This window comes from Eschscholzia californica, unplaced genomic scaffold (genome assembly GCF_041429995.1).
Source record: "Eschscholzia californica isolate CP2 unplaced genomic scaffold, dmEscCali1.0.p SCAF_1, whole genome shotgun sequence".
In the NCBI taxonomy this organism is placed as follows: domain Eukaryota; kingdom Viridiplantae; phylum Streptophyta; class Magnoliopsida; order Ranunculales; family Papaveraceae; genus Eschscholzia; species Eschscholzia californica.
Window position 1 is genome coordinate 82,384,086 of NW_028238198.1, and position 21,185 is coordinate 82,405,270.

Below are 21,185 nucleotides of genomic sequence, written 5' to 3' on the forward strand. Positions count from 1 at the left end.
AGTACAGAAGAAAATTTCTGGTAAATAAAATAATTTCCCGGTCACAAGAAAATTCCGGGTACAAAAGTGTCTAGTACAAAAGAAAATTTCCAGTAAATAAAATAATTTCCCGGTGCGTCAAACAATTTTTCAAAAAAATTTCGTTTCTCGGGAATTTTTCGGTGGCATTCCGTAAATTTTTGAACCGTACAGATTCTGATGGACGGGTTGTCTGATTCTTTTTCAGAAAAAAAAATCGTTTCCCGAGAAAATTTCGATGGCATGAACCGTAAATACTTTGTTTTCCAAGGGCCATTTCGTCATTTTTGTTCCCAACCTGACTCTTTGGACCTGCCTTTCATTTTTTGGCTATCTAGGATGGGAAAACTATTTTTTCCCTCATTTTGGATGGTTAACCCAATCCCCCTTCCTGGAAATCCTTGTTTTTCACCAAGTGTTAAAAGCCTACAAATACCATATTCATTCGAAAACTTGTGGTACCAAGAAGGTATCTCAGAAACTCTAGTAGTAGCTACAAGTGTCTATTCCTCCACTACCAGGGCAACCACTATTCAGGGTGGTACCAAGAAGGTATCTCATGAATTCCAGATTTTGACAAAAATTGTCTACTCAAAACTACTCGTGAAGGCGTTTATGGAGGATGGGTCTTTGCTAGAGAGTCAATTTATAATCGAGGAGAAAATAAAAGATAATAACCTATTGCTAAATCAGCGAATCCACTTCTAGATCTTCATGTGTATTATTTTTTCTGTTGGTGGATGTTAAGCATCATTGTCCTTATTTTTAATATGTATTATCAGAACTCCATACTCCTAGAGTAAATAGATATTGCTTCTTTGTTTTTGAATAGTCAAGTTGCTTTCCGGTTTCTTGTTAATTCAATTGTTTGGTTTGCTAGTAGTTTGATTTTTTTCTTTTAATCATTTGTAAAAAGGTCGGGTTCATCATCGTTCGTAAGCAAATCCCTGAGGTTGGATTATTCGAGAGAGGAATATAATAGAAAATAAGAGTTGGAGGCAGGTTATCTTTGGGAGAGTCATTTTAGTGAGTTAGTCTACTCTAGGGGGCTAAAACTTAAAACAAACAAATACTACAAAGAGTCTTCAAATTTTCGGAAATTTTATATACCGATTTCCCATTTTCATCGGAAAATCTGTTTAAAGGTTTATCAACAAATTCAAAACCAGCACATAAATAGAATCAGTAGTGCTATTAAACCCTAGTTTTCAGTAAAGTTATCCAAAAGCAAACATGAGAAATCATGAAGAAGAGATGATTGAAATAGTAGTAGATACAGTAAAATCAAACTCAACCATAGAAGAATTCAAGCAATTTGATATTATTCCAGCTATCGAAAACTCCATTTCTGATCATCATTATTATGCTGGTTCATCAAAACAAGTCAATTATAGTAAAGAAACATGTAAGGAAATAATGAAAGAGTGGAAGATCTTAGAAGAATGTTTACCAGCTGATTCAATCTTTGTTAGGGTTTATGAAGAACGTATTGATCTATTAAGAGCAGTAATAATTGGTCCATCAGGTACTCCTTATCATGATTGTCTCTTCTTCTTTGATATTCAATTTCCTTCAGATTACCCTAATTCACCACCAAAAGTTTATTATCATTCATTTGGATTTCGATTAAATCCAAACTTATATTCCAGTGGGAAGGTTTGTTTAAGCATTTTAAATACTTGGGAGGGTCAAAAAAGTGAGAAATGGGTACCAAATAATTCTACTATACTACAAGTTTTATTATCAATCCAAGCTCTAGTTTTGAACAAGGATCCATTTTTTAATGAACCTGGTACCAATCGATATCTTCCAGATCATCAAAAACAATCATTGGCTTATACTGAGTACGCGTACTTGTTAAGTTGTAAATCGGTTTTAGTAATTCTTAGTAATCCACCGAAGAATTTTGAAGTATTTGTTTCTCAGTATTTTCGCGATCGCGCTGAAGTTATTTTAACTTCTTGTAACGCGTATCTGGATGGATTAGTTAAGGTTGGTGATAAGCCCGTAGGAGCTAAAAGTGTCTCTTCTTCCTCCACCATTGTGGCGGCCACCCCCACCACTCTAACTACCAACACCACCACCAGGGTAGCCGTTCAAGTTGCTACTATCTACTCAAAACTTGTGAAGGCATTTACTGAGAATGGGTCTGTGCTAGAGAGTTATTTTATACTAATAGACGAGAAAATAGTTGATGATGAATCATCGCTAAATCAAGTGAATCAACTTCCAGATCATGGTTCTTCAACGAAAAAAACACTTCTGAAATATGCTATGGATTGGTGTATTCGGGGGCTTATTTCAACCGTTATTGTCATGCTTGCAATAGTATTCTTGATCCAGCTGACAAAATAGCATTAGGATTTTATGTTTAGTGGGGTTGTGACAAATCAGGGATTTGATGACCTACAGGAAGAATTTTTTATTTTTAGTACTTTTCGAATTTTATATTTTTTGTAGTTTTAGCAGTTTTAGAGTTTTAGTTGCTTTGAGGAAGATTTTCCTTGTTTTTAGCAATATTATAGATTTTAGTTACTTTAGAATTTTAGTAATTTTTGACTTCTATTATTTTAGGATTTCAAGCATATAAATAGGCCTTTTATGTTCATTGTTAAGAGAACTTAGTTTAATTTACTCAATCATAGAGGAGCAATCTTTGTACTTTTAATTTCTTGTCTACTACGCGTTGCATCAGTTAGAACCAAAGCTTGCGTCGATCTTTAACAATGTCACCGAAAATACAACCTACTAGAGGTGTGGAGAATCCCATGGATATTATTAATGAAAGAGCTGAAGTTATGAATCAACGATTAGACGGCGGTGACGAATGGCGGCAACATATGACTCGAATGATGGAAGGATTGACACAACAGTTGGATGCGTTGATTGTTCATCAACGGGAACCAACTTCACCAAATCGTCACTCAACAAGGGATGATAGATCTACGGAGGATGACTCCGATAACCCTTTTGCTAGAGACGTTTGGGGAAGAAGGAATCAAACCAACCACGATTCTCGGAAGTGGGAAGCGGGGTTGAAGATTGATATCCCGGAATTTGGAAGGCACGGTCAACCTGAAGAATTCTTCGACTGGTTAACTACGGTAGATGATAGACAGGTTCCTCTTGTGGCTACTAGACTTCGTGACAGAGTTGCTGCATGGTGGCAGCAACAAAAGTTGTTGCGGTCCAGAACAGAGAAATCAAAGGTAACTTCATGGGAGAAGATGAAGAAATATATGCGTGCAACTTTTCTTCCACATAACTACACTAAGTTAATGTATCAGAAAATGCAACAATTAAAGCAAGGGTCTCGTACTGTAGACGAGTATACTACTGAGTTTCACTTTCTGATTTCTTGCAATGAACTTGTTGAAACAGAAGAACAGTTAGTCGTTCGCTACATTGGTGGTCTTAAGGTATACTATCAGGATACAATCGATATGTTTGATCCATTCACGATATCAGATGCTCATCAACGTGGCATAATTTGTGAGAAACAAAAAAAAGGTAGAGGGACATCATAGGATACGGTGTTTGGAAGAAGTCTTGTTGAGGTTAGGCCAGCAGGCAGTAACCCTCAACGAGGTAATGCATCAGGTTTTGCGCAAACACTGGTAGCTACGAGACAACAAAATAAGCAGACTAATTTGCCTCAAACTAGCGGTTCGACTATTCGATGTTTTTAGTGTGGCGAACATAGTCATCGGGCAAATCAATGTTCAAAAGGAAGACCTCACGATAAGGGGTTGTACATGGGTAACACTACACAAGAGAAGACAAATCAAGAAAATATTGGTGATCCTGTGTATGATGATGTTGAATCGGAAGAATTCGTTGAGGGAGATGTTAGACCAACACTGGTAGTTAGACGGTCGTGTTATACACCACGTAGCCTTGAAGAGAAAGATTGGTTATGGAATAATATATGCCAATCTACATGAACAATCAGAGGGAAGGTGTGTAAACCAATCATTGATTCTCGTGCGTGTGAGAACGTTATTTCCGAAGAGGCGGTAACCAAACTTAACTTGAAGACAGAACCACACCCAAATTCTTCCATATTGGTGTGGCTTAAGAAGAGAATTCAGGTAACTGTTTCTAAACGGTTCCTTGCTTCCTTTTCTGTTTGAACCCAATATCGCGATAGTATGTGGTGTGATGTCGTCGTTATGGATATGTGTCATCTATTATTAGGCAGACCTTGACAGTTTGACAAATCAGCTACATGATGGTCGAAAGAACAGTCATAGCTTTCTGTTTGACAAGAAAAAAATTATATTGCTACCAAGTAAAGAGATTCCGACTACAACTGAGAAAGATGAATTAATGTTCAAATTTGTTATCTCGGAGATTTTTCATTGAGGAGGTTGAACAAACTAATGTTAGATATATGTTTATTGGTAAGGAAAGTAGTATTGTGGATGACGTGATTCCATATGTTGTTGCCCGACATCGGAAGAATTCGCAAATGTTTTCCTTACAAATCTATCTAGCGGTTTACCACCGCTGAAGGATGTTCAACATCAAATAAATCGAGTTTTCGGTGCAACTTTATCGAATAGAGTTCATTATAGGATGAACCCAGAAGAACACGTGGAGTATAAGGAGAGCGGGTATGTTCGGATCGTTTTAACCAAAACTAGATTCTCAGTAGGTGAATATAACAAGTTATCAGCAAGAAAAATTGGACCACTAAAGATACTTGACAAGATTAATCTGAATGATAATCGTCTGAAATTGCCAAGTCATGTGCGTTCCTCATATATTTTTAATATCAATCACTTATTACCATATTCTGGAGATAATTCGGACGGAGAAGATTCACATTCGAAGTCGAATTCTATCCAACCAGGGGAAGATGATGCAGCTGACAAAATAACATTAGGATTTTATGATAATTGGGACCGTGAAAAGTCAAGGATTGGATGACCTACAAAAAATTTTCTATTTTTCAGTAGTTTTCGAATTTTATATTTTTTTTGTTTTAGCAGTTTCATATTTTAATTGTTTTAGGGTAGATTTTCTAAGTTTTTAGCAATTTCCCAATACTGGTTGTTTTCCTAGTTTTTAGCAGTATACTACATTCCAGTTATTCTAGAGTTTTAGTAATTTTAGACTTCTATTATTTTAGGGTTTCAAACCTATAAATAGGTCTTTTATGTTCATTGTTAAGGGAGCTTAGTTTATTGAATAAAATTTCGTTCAATTTAATCTACAGTCTTTAATATTTTCTACTCATAAAATTGGAGATATTGAAGATTCCATGTGAGTTTTGCAAATTTGCAATCGACTCAAAGGTTTTGAAAATTTGCGGAGTTTACGCCATCGGCTCTCATAGCGTAGAATTCCCAAATTCTATTAGGTCAAACCTCTTACACAAAATCAATATGTATTTTAATTATACAGGTTTGCACCATTTGTTTTTCGAGTTTCTCAAGGTTTCTTAAAAAACACAAAACCAACGTGGAACATATTGCACACTTTACATAATGCATTTGACAGAACTCGTCACATTTGGCGAACACAAATTATACCCTCGTCATTTATAGTTTCGAGATAGAATACACAATACGACTTAACTCAATTAATATTATATGTATACAGATTTGACGCATAATTTACCTCCCTAAACATAAACTTAATTGTTAATGACGGAGGTGTTGAAAGGTGGCTATTAAACCAAATTTAGGTTTTGGCCCAATATAAAATCTGGGCTTGAGTAAATGGTTTTATCAAACTAGAAGGGGTAAAAAAAGAAAAAGTCTCATGAAATTAATTAAAAGGGTGTAGAGAGTTCTTTTGTTTTGACTAGTTTAAGAACAATCTAGAGAGAGAAAGTAAAAAAGAGAATAGTGTAGAAGAAACTTGAAGAAGAAGGCATAGATCTAGTATGAATATTGTGTTTAAGGTAAGAACTAACTTCAATATCTAGTTTATTATTGTGAGAAAACTTTGTATGATTTGCTTAGGAGATTGTGTAGATCTAAAGAAACTTTATTATATGAAAGTATGTTGATGAGAACCTTTTGAGTTTATTTGATTGTATTGATGTATCTACACCTCTAATCTCCAACAAGAGGACCTTCGAGTTCTCACGTTTACTGAACTGTACGTGAACTCCAACTAAGATTTACTAAGAAGTTTCTTCAGTATTTTTTAAGGGTCGGATAATATCAGTCACTTAAGAGCAAGTCTAAGGTGGGAAGAGTTGGGCTCCCAAATTAAAATTTAGGAGCCCCACCCCAGTGGACTCCAATCGGGGAGCCAGGACTGGACCCTCAACCTTAAATCCCGCGTCCACCCTATTATACTTTTTTTTTGTTCTATTTTATTTTAATGTAACTTTTTATTGTCAATTTATTATTCGAAATTGGAAGTTACCAGAATATCTATTTCATTGAAAAACCAAATACATTGTTATCTCAAATTCATATAACTTAAATGCAGGAAAAACAAGTAAATTAACGATAAAAGATTTGTCACTCGTTGCGATATTTAATATTCCACAAGTGCTCTATAAGATATGCCTTTAATTGTGTATAAACTGCTGCTTCTAACTCGACTAAGACGAGCAAATATTTTTCGGCAATATCTCCCCCAAGAAACAATAGTTCTTTTGGAACACTTCCATCAAAATCGACAGTAACATCAGATCCTTCATTTTCAGTTATCATGTTATGCATTATTAAACATGCCTTCATGGTATTACCTAGTGTTCTATATCCCAAAAAACGGGTCATCCTCGGATAATAGCAAAACGAGCTTGCAATACACAAAGGCTCGTTCATCATCTTTTCTTACCGACTCTTAACATATGGCAAAGTAAACGGAGATTGTATGGTTTTAACAAACAACCCCATGGAAGATATATCCCATTACCGAGATAATAACCCATATTATATTGATTACCATTAACTTCATAATTAACAGGTGGTGCCCTACTTGTCATGATTGCATCGAATATTGGAGAACGCTTTGACACATTGATGTCATTACATTATCCAGGCAGCCCAAAAAATGCATGATAAATCCATAGATCAGACGATGCAACAACTTGTAGTATGAGTGTTGGACTACGACAATGGTCAGTATAATGTCTGCGTCATGCGACTGGGCAATTTCTCCATTCCAATTTATGTAATATATAATCTCTGGCATTCTTTAAAATCCTTGTAAGCAAGGTTGGTACCTTAAGCCCGAAGCATGGGAAGGTAAAAGCGTGTCTCACATTTACCGACTTAATCCTATGAAGATCTCGATTACTTAACTAACTTGGGCTTCAAGAATCTTCAAATGAGGAAACATCTCCTAAAAGATCTATCAACTCGAAAGGATATCCACCAAGGATCGTAAAACAGAGGAACTCCTAGATATCAAAGATACAGGATAACTTTAAAAGAAACCCCTGAATCTCAAAACTATGAAATAGTAGTTTCAATCCCAAATGGTGGATCTCAACGCCTCATCATCACCGTCTATCAATATTCGGTCAAAGCAGCCTATAGAAGGGCATCAAATCACCTTGAATAAGGTACGAACTCCACTATTCATTCAATACTTTATCTTTTAATTGCAAGGACAATCTGACTGTCTCGAACATCGGAGAGGTTTCTGACTGATACCATAGTGACAAATTTTGACATCAGCACTTCCCTAGCCTGAATCTCGCCTTGAATGATCATATTTATTAATTCAAAATGATTATCCATTGAAGACAAATTAATATAGAGAGAAGATGTACATAATATAAGAAAAGATGTAAAAAAAAAAAAAACTTAATGCATGAGTGGTTGTCTTTATAGATGAACAAAAAGTAAAAAAATTTGAAGTTCAAACTCCCTCCTTTTGAAAATTAAGTCAAATTTGAATTTCTTATTCTCTCTAAAATTTGAATTTTGAAATTTAAAATTTTAATAATAATTTCATTTCATGGTTGAAATTTGAAATCAAGATCTCAGACACGTACATAATTTGAATTTGGGAGCTCCTATTAAATGCCTGACTTTGGATTTGAAAAAATTCAGGTACTCCCAAAATTCGGAGTCGAGCCCTTACATTCAACTTGCTCTAAGCGGGTATATAGGACTTAGACTTGGCACAATTGCCCGCACGAGTTCAAGATACTATCTAGACTAATTTATAGGGTTAATTTTATTTTGGCCCTTTAAACGATTCTTCAAAATAGTCCCCTAAAGATAATCCGTTTTCAAAATTGTTTTTTTGTTTCTTTTGTAATCTTTTATAATTGAACTTTAACAAGTTCATATTTTTTCTTTTTTGTTTATCTTTCTTCTCAAATGTATTTTCTCATTTCTCTTTGTCTTCTTCGTCGTGAAAGGTCGCGGACAGATGACCGGCCGTATGAGTATAAAACACTACTCTAAACTAATTCAATTTGTGTATAGGTTAATTCTATTTTGGCCCTTTATACAATTCTTCAAAATAGCCCATCAAAGATAACCAGTTTCTAAAACTGCTCGTTTTGTAATATTTCATAATTTAACTTTAACAAGTTGATGTCTTTTCTTTTATCTTTTTTCTCAAAAGTAATTTCTATCCAATTATTTATGTTTTTCTTCTTCGTTGTAGAAGGTCGCCGATCGTAAACCCTTCAGGCCTTCATAAAAAATAATAGAAATCTAAGAGAGGTGGTGGTGGTGGTGGGGGCGTTGGAAGGAGATTAGAGTAGAAAATGTAGACGAGAAAAAATCACATTAAGGTCGTCTTATAAGGCTGTTAGCTAGCCGTCAGTTGGTTATCTTCATATGGTCATTTTAGCCACTTAGTCTATTTTAGGGGTTCAACTTAAACAAACAACTATATGCAATTCAAATTCTAGGAATTTTTCTTTACTGACTTCCCATTTTCTCGGGAAAATCTGTTTTAGGGTTTATCAAAACCGGCACATAAATATAACCTGTAGTGCTATTAAACCCTAGTTTTCAGTATAGTAATCGAAAAGCAAAGAAGAGAAATCACGAAGAAGATACGATGGAATTAGTAGGAAAATCGGCAGCTAAAAATTCAGCAAGAGAAGAATTCAAGCAATTCGATATTATTCCATTGAATGAAAACTCCCTTTCCGATCATCATTATGAAAAATATAAGAAGAAAGTCACTTATAGTAAAGAAACATGTAAGAAAATAATGAAAGAGTGGAAGATCTTGGAAGAATGTTTACCCGATTCGATCTTTGTTAGGGTTTATGAAGAACGTATTGATCTATTAAGAGCAGTAATAATTGGTCCATCAGGTACTCCTTATCATGATTGTCTCTTCTTCTTTGATATTCAATTTCCTCCAAATTACCCTAATTCACCACCAAAAGTTTATTATCGTTCATTTGGATTTCGATTAAATCCAAACTTATATTCTAATGGGTATGTTTGTTTAAGCATTATAAATACTTGGGATGGTCAAAAAAGTGAGAAATGGGTACCAAATAATTCTACTTTACTACAAGTTTTATTATCAATCCAAGCTTTAGTTTTGAATGAGAATCCATATTATAATGAACCTACTGCAGTTATATATTTTCGAAAAGAATTATTGGCCTATAATGAGTACGCTTATATCTTAAGTTGTAAATCAATTTTAGCAATTCTCAATAACCCACCGAAGAATTTTGAAGTATTTGTTTCTCAGTATTTTCGTGATCGTGCTGTAACTATATTAACTTCTTGTAAGGCGTATATGGATGGATTAGTCAAGGTTGGTGATAAACCAGTAGTAGCTACAAATGTCTCTTCCTCCACTACCACCACAATAACTTCTCAGTATTTTCGTGATCGTGCCCAAAAGGTATCTAAGAAATTCCAGATTTTGACAAAAATTGTATACTCAAAACTTGTGAAGGCGTTTATGAAGAATGGGTCTTTGCTAGAGAGTTATATTATAATGGATGAGAAACTAAAAGATGATGAATTATCTCTAAATCAAGTGAAACAACTTCTAGATCATAGAGGGTATTACATTTTCCAGGGGTTGATGTTATGCAATGTTGTCGTTTATGATATCCTTTACTTGTTCTTGTTTGGTTTCCCTTTGGGGTTGATGTTATGGATTATTGTCCTTTTTAATATCATTTCCTTCTTCTTGTTCTTTGGTTTGGTATGAAATACACCACTGATAAAGATTTAACTATTATTATGAGAATGTGATTCTTTTATGCATTTTGAAACTCTTTCGTCCCAAACATGTTTTTAAGTGTTATTGTACATAATTTGTTAGCTTATTCTATCGCTCATTTGGTATTGTATGTACTCCTAAATCCTGGAAGTTTAAGGTTCGACTTTAGCGGAGGTGAAATCCATTGTAGTATTATTATTACTAAAGGTATAAATAATCTAGTTAATTGAATTTTAGACCAGTAGTTTAGTTGGACTTTAGGCCCCTTTATATCAAAGTTTATATTCGGTAGTTATTGTGTTTGATCACATCTTTTATTTTTCTAGAGAAGGTAAAATAGCTTCATTAAAGAGAAGAACAAAAGCACAACCATGGTGGAAACCAAGATGGTTAACCAACCGTGGCACCAACACAACAACAACCAAGGGAAATTACATTAGGCACCAACACAACAACTCCTAATATGTAGGGTAAAAGGAGTTGTACTACTCCAATCTTGATTACAAGCCCAATAATGTATCAAGCTTTTCACTTGTGTGGTTAAGCCTATGAATGGATATCTGAATATTCGACATCCGATCCGCATCCGTATTCGAATTTCAAAACAATATCTGAAATTTCGGATACGGATTCGGATATTCCTTATCGGATATTTGCTTATCGGATACGGATACACTCATATTCGATCCGATAAATATCCGTATCTTATAAGTAATATAAAAAATTAATAAAAATTTAAATTTATTTATAATAATATATAAAATGTATGGTTGAGATTTAATCTTTAGATCTAATGGTTAAAAATTTAAAAAACAAATTTGAAATTTTGTATATTATTATAAATAAAATGTATGGTTGAGATTTAATATTATCGGATTCGGATATTAATTTTTAATATCCGTCGGATAATTATCGGATTCGGATATTCGGATAGCTTTTCGGATACGGATATACCTATATCCGATCCGATAAGCTACCGTTTACAGGCCTATGTGTGGTTATATTTTCCATGGAAGCCTCTTTATCATAATCTTTCTCCATTAATCGGTTGTTTCACTCTACCCAAGTGGGTCATACAATGGCAGAAGGTATGCACATACGGATGAAAGATTTCCTATCTATTACCTTCTTTGGATTCCACTCCGTCAAAACCTGAGAGATGGATTGATTGCCAGTAATAAGATGTTGAGAGGGATTAATCGACTCCCAAATTTTAGAAGTGAATGGGCAAGTGAAGAAGAGATGGGTTGAGGATTCCCAATTAGACTTGTAGAGAGGGCATCTATTAGGAGTCGTGCAGCCTTTCTTGATGATGTTATCCATAGTGGGAACTGCGTTATGCACTATAGCCCATATGTGTTTGATCACATCTTATTGCTGTATCAATGGATTTGGTATTGCTAGAGAGTTATTTTCTATAGAATAGAAAATAAAAGATAATGAATTGTCGCTAAATCAAGTGAATCAACTTCTAGATCGTCATGTGTATCATTTTTTCGGGTGGTTGATGTTATGCATTATTGTCCTTATTTTTAGTATGCAATATCAGAATTGAATACTCCTTAAGTAAATAGATATTGCTTTGTTTAGTTTGCATAGTTAAGTTGTTTTTTGTTAATTCAATTTTATACCCCAATATGTGCAATTTTCTTCTGACCTTCCTTCTCAAGACTAATAGAAACAAAACTGAAGACTCATGGAAACAAAACTATATTAACTTTTTATAAGGCGTGTGTGGAAGGATCAGCCAAAGTTGGTGATAAATCAGTAGTAGCTAAAAGTGTCTCTTCCTCCTCCACCAATTGGGACAGCCACCCCCACCACTCTAAATACTAGCACCACCACCTCCACCACCGTTCAAGTTGCTACTGTGATAATTTAGTAGTAGCTATATATAATAGATGATAATGAAATAAAGGTAACTCAAGTGAATCAACTTATAAATTACGATAGGTTTTTGTTATGAATTATTGCCATTTCTTTCATAGCATTCGTAGTTGAAAAATGTCGTCAGCATGAAATGAGTTCTCCTTGATTGACAGATTACTACAATATTATATATAGAGTTGAGATTTTCTTTTCCTCTTATTGTTTAGTTTGGTAAAAAATATACCTCAGATAGAGATTAAGTTTGACGATTAATTATTTAATCAATAGCCATAAGGAAAAGGAGAACCCAAACTCACCCAACCCCATAAGTTCGACGATTTATTCTTTAGGCATTTCTTTGCTTGAAAAACCATGCATATACATTAGCGGACTTGAACATGAAATGTGTAATTTCCTTGAATTAACTTAAACCATATTACATGAAGACAGTTAAATTTTGTTCTAATTTTGCTACATGAATACGAGTTATTTGTTTTGTCGGTTGTGTTTGTTTCTTTATACACCTTGAGCGATAACACGAACATTTGGTTCAATGGCTGTATTTACTCCATTTTTGTTTTCCTCCCGTGCATCACATAATGTAGAATGAAAACAACTGAGAAAAAGAGTTGCATATTTGTTTTGAAGTTTGAGGAATATTAGGTTCTCTTGTTGTATTTACTCCTTCATATCTAAACACACAGGCTTATATTTCTTTATTCAAAGCTAAATCTTGTCTTTTGATATTTAGGGTTTATGTTTCTTGAGTGGGTTGCCAATGAACTAAAAGACATCAAGCTCTCCGAATTGTTTTGTGAAGAGTTGTTTTAGGGAATAGAAGATATTTGGGAGCAACTTCCATGAGAAATAGTACTATAGATATGGCGCCACTCTAGTAGCTTTGGTATAATAGTTGAAAAATTCTATTTGGCCCAAAAATTAGGGTCGATTATAGTCGAAAACTGATGTGGTTGGCTTTCATTGGCGAGAATGATTTCCTCTCCACATGCATGGACCAATGGGAGTCAAATATCAGTTTTCAGACTGTGGTCAGCCTCCATTTTCGGATCAAATAACATTTCTCATAATAGCTTGGGATAAGATAAGTCTCTTTTTTTTTTTTTGTCAACATCCCTGAGTTGGAGTTCAAGTTGGTTTCCACCCTTGATCGGGACACGATATTATACCCCTTAAAGTATGCTAACAATTACAAAAAAAATAAATAAGTTTGTTTTTATGGGGCGTATGCAATAGCCAAATCAGGGGCCCCTAATCACACTCCCCTCAATGTTTTTTTTTCATTTATAAGGTGCTCTCAATGAAAGGATATGTAGGAGAGGAAGGATCCACTTATTTTTGGGAGAACATGGTAACAGGATTCTTTCATTTTTTTTTTGGGAGAACATTGTAACAGGAGGGGAGGGGAGTGTAACAGACATCTTTTTTGGGGAGAAATTCGTACGTTTGGGGGAGAAATTCGTACGTTAGTCATTACATGACATTGATACATCACCAAGATGTGATGAGCACGATAACTGCCGAAGTTAAACTAAAGCCCAACAACTTAATAAAGAACTTAAAGTCCAACAAATTTATTACTTTTACCTTTAAGAAACCAAGTTCAATAACCATGGGTCCCACCTCGTCTGTGAATCGAACCTGCCATCTTTAGGATTTTGGAGTTTATGTCGACACTTTGACCACTTGGGCAACCCAGTGCTATTTAGATGCACTAAGATTCTAACTTGGACTTTCTTTATGATGCAAGTAGATTTGAACTTGGACTTCGGAGTAGAAAGATAGATATGTGACTACTTGACCAAATTGGGCTTTGCCAATTCTCTTTTTTATTCGGTATTGTTGCAACTCGCAAGTAGATCTATATAACAAGTGACATAGGTTTTTTGTCATGTCATGACTTGCATCTATAAATCTCAATTGTCCTTTTTTGTGTAAATCTTAAGGATTCTTTTTAAAGAGTCTTTAAAAGAAAGACATTTAAAAGTCAAATATCTACCCACTTCCTATAACTTCACACATTATTTCTCTCTCTCTCTCTCTCTCTCTCTCTCTCTCTCTCTCTCTCTCTCTCGACAAACGATTATATTTCTCTCTTCAAACAACCAAATCTAATATCCATTATTATTCTTTTAGAAATTACAATTTATTATTTTTAATATATATATTTTTACTACTTAAATATCTGTAAATAACCAAAGTATTTGAGGATAACCGCATAACGTGCATAAATTACCAAAAAATTTGACGATAACTGCGTAACATGCATATAAAGATTTATGTTCCCTACCCTAGTCTAACAATAATCTGCTATTGTTAAAAAAAAAAAAAAAAAAAAAAAAAAAAAAAGGGTAGACTAAAAAAAGGAAACGGGTTCTAACGACGTCTTAAATAACTCTAAAGCTTAAATGTCATTTAGGATTTCAAATATATCTAAAGTTTAAAGTGTTATTTTCTCCCTCATTCTCCTCTCTCATCGCATCTTTAGTGAAATGAGATATCCCTCTAAGATCTTCGACATATCTTTATATATACTTTTCTTCATTGTTTTATTGTTTAGGGTTCGGGACCTTCAAATCCCTAAAATCTCTACAATCTTTACTATTTTCTACTCATAAAACTAGAGATGATGTTGAAGAGGATTTTTGTTTTGGCTTGAGAAATAGCTAAATTTCGTAAGTAAGTCTCAATTATTGTATGCTTATTGAAGATTTGATATAAGTTTTGCAAATTTGCAATCAAAACAGAAGTTTTGAAATTTTGTAGGTTTACGCCATTGGCTCTCACGACGTAAGGGTTCTCAGATTCTTTTAGGTTAAACTTCTTACATGAAAATCAATCTGTTATTTTTTTATACAAGATTTGTTTTTCAAGTTTCTCAAGGTTAAGAAACACAAAACCAACATCGCACATATTGTAGATTTTGTACCATTTATTTTAGGTTCTTCTTCTTCTTCACGTGCCACGTTGACATAGAATTTCAAGAAACAAATGGCTCTCATTTATTTGATATAGAACTTACATGTATTCTTTTTGTATAATTCAAATGTGTATAAGACCAACTATCTATGTTGAAGTTGCAGTCAACGCAAAATTCGCGTTTGGTTGAGATTATCACCGTAAAATTTATAAATCAGTTGTTCGAATGTCACAGCAATACTTTCAGACAACTTATAGTTTATTTAACTAAATGTGTCCCCCACAAAGAAATTAATTTGGGTCCACCACCGAGAGAGGTGTTGGCGGTGGTAGTGGAAAGAGGAGAAAATCGCAAGGGCACTACCTCCACCGTATCGGACGTAGTGGACGATTTGGAAGGAAAGGAGTTGCTATCAATTTCGTGACCAAGGATGACGAGAGGATGTTATTCGACATTCAGGAGTTTTACAATGTGGTTGTTGAGGAGCTACCATCAAATGTTGCAGATCTTCTCTGGGAAAACAACTCTTTTTACGGTCTCTTTTAACTTAAATGTGATTTTGAGTAATGTGGTGGAGACACATTTTGTGATTCGATAATCTAATCCTTTCAAATATCAAAAAAAAAAAATCGCAAGGGCCGTAAAGAATGTTGTCAGCCAGTCATCTGCCGGTTTTCTTCATAGGGTCCTTTTAGCGAGTTAGTCTACTTTAGGGGCTTAACTTCTTAAGAACAAACAACTACAAGAGAGTATTCAAATTTTAGGAAATTTTCCTTACCGACTTCCCATTTTCTTGGGAAACTCTGTTTAAGGGTTTATCAAAAACCAGCACATAAATAGAACCAGTAGTGGTATTAAACCCTAGTTTTCAGTAAAGTAATCGAAAAGCAAAGAAGAGAAATCAGGAGGAAGAGATGATTGAGGTAGATACAGGAAAATCAGTAGTTGAAAACTCAACAAGAGAAGAATTCAAGCAATTCGATATTATTCCATCGATTGCAAACTCCATTATTGATCATCATTATTATGGTGGTTCATCAAATTACAGTAAAGAAACATGTAAGGAAATAATGAAAGAGTGGAAGATCTTAGAAGAATGTTTACCAGCTGATTCTATCTTTGTTAGGGTTTATGAAGAACGTATGGATCTATTAAGAGCGGTAATTATTGGTCCATCAGGTACTCCTTATCATGATTGTCTCTTCTTCTTTGATATTCAATTTCCTTCAGATTACCCTAATTCACCACCAAAAGTTTATCATCATTCATTCGGATTTCATATGAATCCAAACTTATATGATAATGGGCTTGTTTGTTTAAGCATTTTAAATACTTGGCATGGTAAAAAAACTGAGAAATGGGTACCAAATCATTCAAGTGTACTACAAGTTTTATTATCAATCCAAGCTTTAGTTTTGAATGAGAATCCATTTAATAATGAACCTAATGCAGTTATATATTTTCGAAAGGAATTATTGGCCTATAATGAGTACGCATACATTTTAAGTTGTAAATCAATTTTAGCAATTCTCAATAACCCACCAAAGAATTTTGAAGTATTTGTTTCTCAGTATTTTCGTGATCGTGCTGAAACTATATTAACTTCTTGTAAGGCGTATATGGATGGATTAGTCAAGGTTGGTGATAAACCACTAGTAGCTACAAATGTCTCTTCCTCCACTACCACCACCACTATTCATGGTGGTGCCCAGAAGGTATCTAAGAAATTCCAGATTTTGACAAAAATTGTATACTCAAAACTTGTGAAAGGGTTTATGAAGAATGGGTCTTTGCTAGAGAGTAATTTTATAATGGATGAGAAACTAGAAGATGATGAATTATCTCTAAATCAAGTGAAACAACTTCTAGTTGGTAGAAGGTATTACTTTTTGGGGGGGTTGATGTTATACACTATTGTCCTTTCTATCATTTTCTTAAAGTATACCACTGATAAAGATTAACTTTGAGTTCTCCCTCTGAGAGACGATCTTATTATGAGAATTGGATTCTTTATGCATTTTAACTTTAATTCTTTCGTCCCAAACATGTTGTAAGTGTTATTGTTTCATAATTCGTTGGCTTATTCTATCGCTCAGTAGTATATGTACTCTAAAATCTGGAAGTTCTAGGTTCGACTTTAGCGGAAGTGAGATCCATTTTAACATTATTATTAAAGGTATAAATAATGTAGTTAATTGAGTTTTAGACCAGTAGTTTAGTTGGACTTAACCCTTTATATCAAAGTTTGAATTCGGCAGTTATTGTGCTTATTACATCTTATTGATGTATCAATGGATTTGTTATCGTTAGAGAGTTATTTTGTAAATTAGGAGAAAATAGAAGATAGTGAATTATGGCTACTTTAAATAGATATGCAATATCAGAATTGGATACTCCTAAAGTAAATAGATATTGCTTTGTTTAGTTTGAATAGTCAAGTTGTTTTTCTGATTTCTTGTTAATTCAATTGTTTGGGTTGCTAGTCGTTCGATTTTTTTTCTTTTAATCGTGCGTAAAAGGGTCGGGTTGTTCAACCCATTAACAAATGAACAAAAAAAAGTTCTCCTTGATTGTTTTCTTTAGATTTTCTTTTTCTCTTTTTGTTTGGTTTGGTACAAAATACACACTACAAAACAGACAGGCTTTAGTTACGGATAAATTCCGTAGCTGTTACCTCAATTTTCGTAGCAAATGCTCAGTTGCTACGACCCACTTCTCGTAACTAATATTGCCGTCACAAAAGGTTTTAGCTACGAACTTGTTGTTACGACCTTATCCGTAACTACTAGTTAAGACCTTTTGCTATGGCTTTTCCGTAACTAAATGTTCAAAAATATTTGACCGTTGCTTAGTTATTTGTTATGGAATTGGTCGTAGCAAAAAATCATGTATAATTACAAATGGATGTGACATTAGCTACAGAAGCATCCGTAGCAAAAACGTATCCATTATAAAATCCTAATTCCTGTTTGCATCCATCAATCGTGACCCTGTTCAACCTGCATCTATCCATATACATATATCTATAACTAAAACACATATAATGCCAACCATCTGTTTCATTCATTCATTAAAAATACTTCGTACATATATCAAAGTAAAAAAATATCTCAAATTAAATTTACCAAATATGAAAGTAGTATATCGAGTAAACAATCCAAACTAACTAACGTCAACATATTAAAAAGTTCAACGTACTATATATTAACAAAAAGAATCTCGTACGAGGGTTCACTTCTCCAAATTTTCCTGTAACAAGAGATAATATATCATTAGAATCCAATGAGAAACAATGGTACTTTGATAAAATAAAAAAAGTAATCATATCTTTTTAATCAAATGAAACATCACGATTCGAAAATGCAAACAAACAATGTATAAAACTATTTACAAAGTCTTGAGTATGATACCCTAACCATTCATTATAAGATTCAATGAAAAACATATATAATGTAAGCAAGCTAACAATAAGTAAGTAAATGTGTAAAGTTATAACTAGTGGATACCAAAAGATCAATTACGATAAAAGGTGAAAGCCAATTGCAGAATATAGTTTAATAAAACGAGTAGCAAACTGCATCATATTTACGCAAGCTAAGTTGCGGCAATTTTCATTTAAGTGCTCTTATGGGTGATTGTTACAACTATTATTGCTCAATCTGAATGGTATCTTCTTTGGTTATGTGAAACTAAAACATATGCAGATTTCGTACTTAAAATCACCCCAATTTCATATATGCCAACTGTTCGGTATGTTATTGCTTATATTATTCATGTAAACATCAAAATTGAAGGAATAATAAAGCAAGTGTATGCATACAGTTGCAGTTCGGTTCATGCTTTTCCCAAATAAGATTGTTGTTTCTCATATACTTATAAATGCTTTAGGTCCACACAAGATCCAGGGAATTGGTGTTGGTTTCATTTGTGGCGTCCTTGATGTTGGTTTCATCGACGAAGTTGTTCAACTAAGCTTCATAGGTTCTTTATTAACTTTCTAGCGTGTTGGATATGGTTGTCAATGGGTATAGTCTAAATGACTCCCTAATATGATAGATACTCTAAAACTACTGTGACATTGTCTACCACATCCATTAGTGCACATAATATGTAGTTTACCACATTGATGGATATACTGAAACTTACGAAAAAATCAAAATATGTAAGAAAGTAAACTAGAAGACGTACCAAAGCATAGTCTTGTAACTTTCTACAATAATAATGTAATCCTCATCATTGTGCAGAGTTACACGATGAAGTACCCTATAGAATAAAAGATGTTTAGAAACATAATCTTTATAATAAATACTGAAAGAACAAAGTTGGCACTTCTAATAGTAATGCAAAGTTGGTACTACAGCAGGTTATAGTTGCATTATTATGGATTATGATGTATTGCCTATCTTGCTAAAACCAGATTTGTGGATGGAGAAGTGGAGCTGCTACCTACTGATTTTGATAAAAGTATTTTGAAGCTCATTCATGAGGATAGAGTAGGTTCCATTAGAGTCAGAGTCTCTAAATGAGTAGTGTCTTCTTACACTTCGCATCTAGTATCTATAACACTGCTCTCTATGCCGTTGTGTTTTGTATAAGCTTAAGTGGTTGCATCTTAAACAATTTCATATTAAATACATGTATATACCTGACTAGATAGTCGATATAGCTCCTCCTTCATCTGATCCATAGTTGTGCGTAATACTTCAACTTGTTCACTCAAATTCTTGATCATATCATCCTTTCTTGTGGAGCTAGAAGCGCTTTCTTTAACTCTGTCAAATTTCATTCTAGGTCCCACAACACCCCATCGCCCTTTTTTTTCAGGTCCTACAACTTTTGAATAAATGTCTTTAGCCAAGTCCACAGGAGATTCTTGAAACAAGACGACATCTTCAGCACCGGTACTTAAAATCTCATCAATCTTGCTCTACATTTGTAATATATATATAACAAAATTTAGAATGAGTGATGAATAAGTAAATTAGTAATTGTATGTGACTTAAAATCATACTATTCGCTCATTTGCAACTTGAGAAGCTACTGTTCCATTAGACCGACGATGTGTTTTCTTGTAAACCATAGATCTTGTGGCCTTCTTATTTGTTGCAGCCTCTATCTGTAACAAAAGTAGAAATAAATGGAAGAAATAGAAAATTAACACAAAAGATGAAAGTTAGTTCAATTCAATGTTACTATTTTTATGAATGAATTGTGTTGCTTTTACCTCCTTCGCGTAATTCATATTCGATTTTGAACCGCCAATATGGGGATCCTTGCTCTTCGCTTTGTTTTTCTTGTTCGTCTCACTTGCCTTCTGCATAATGAAATCACATTCAATCCTAATTAATTATGTTATTCATTAGGTTAATGAAGTGTTTTGTGTTTGTGTGAGAAACGTAATGTTTACAAACCTTGAAATCAGAATTTGTATGCCAATAGTGAACCATATTCTTCCATTGAGTTGGAATGACATTTTTTGGGCAGTTAGCATACCACTCAGTTTCATTGTTAAACGGGTCAAAATATTTTTGCTTCATTCTGTACTTGTGAAGTCTCCAACTATGATTCAGAGTTTCGTTTATCCAATGATCACATTTCTCGGGAAAGTGAAAAACGTTCTTAACAACAAAAAAAAATATATATAAATAACGCAACTAAAGAATTCATATATACAATTAGAGAGAGAGGGAGAGAGAGAAAAAAAAAGAAAAGAGAGAAAAAAAGATAGAGAGAAAGATAACATAAAAATTACCTCCAAGTCATCTTTCACCCGCCTTACCCTTTCTTCCTTATCATCTATTTTGTTCCATACAGGCTCATCAAAAGGGAAATATTCGCCATCCTTGGCTAGCTTTCCAACATAAGCAGCTAGTTCTGTAGAATTTTTACCATAAGGAATTCCACCCTCAACAGTCAATGCAAGTTTTGTTCCAGGAGGGATCTTTGACAAAAATTCCAACTTAGCAAGACCTCTTCTTCGCTTAAGAGCTCGTGGTTGTTCGTCGGCCATCACCTTCTAAGTAGTCTTCAATCCTGTAATACGTAAGGCTAATAGATAAGATGATATTTGTTAACATAATTGAAAAAGAAATAACCTTAAACGAAAGAGAAATTTATACTAATACTTAAGATCACATTTATAATATGTAAGATCACATTTATAAACCTATTTGAGAAGAAATAACCTTAAATGAAAGAGATATTTAAACTAATACTTATGATCGCATTT

The 21,185-nt window shown here is 33.9% G+C and overlaps 2 protein-coding genes and 1 pseudogene across 2 annotated transcripts; 2 read left to right on the plus strand and 1 right to left on the minus strand.

Annotated features, from left to right (window-relative positions):
• The first annotated feature begins 1,251 nt into the window (after positions 1–1,251).
• Positions 1,252–10,137, plus strand: LOC147569980 (uncharacterized). The gene is made up of 4 exons (XM_086663683.1): positions 1,252–2,346; positions 2,718–3,437; positions 3,708–3,881; positions 8,968–10,137. Exons 1-4 carry the CDS (start codon positions 1,252–1,254, stop codon positions 10,135–10,137), a joined length of 3,159 nt encoding a protein of 1,052 aa, XP_086519809.1.
• A 5,733-nt stretch (positions 10,138–15,870) lies between these two features.
• Positions 15,871–16,917, plus strand: LOC147569981 (putative ubiquitin-conjugating enzyme E2 38 pseudogene; annotated as a pseudogene).
• A 1,080-nt stretch (positions 16,918–17,997) lies between these two features.
• LOC147569982 (uncharacterized) lies at positions 17,998–20,708 on the minus strand. The gene is made up of 6 exons (XM_086656550.1): positions 20,368–20,708; positions 20,181–20,270; positions 19,968–20,072; positions 19,602–19,883; positions 19,145–19,219; positions 17,998–18,205 (listed from the first exon to the last, which is right to left on the minus strand). The coding sequence occupies exons 1-5, from the start codon at positions 20,491–20,493 to the stop codon at positions 19,190–19,192; spliced, it is 633 nt and encodes a 210-aa protein (XP_086512676.1). The 5' UTR covers positions 20,494–20,708; the 3' UTR covers positions 17,998–18,205; positions 19,145–19,189.
• Positions 20,709–21,185: the final 477 nt, after the last annotated feature.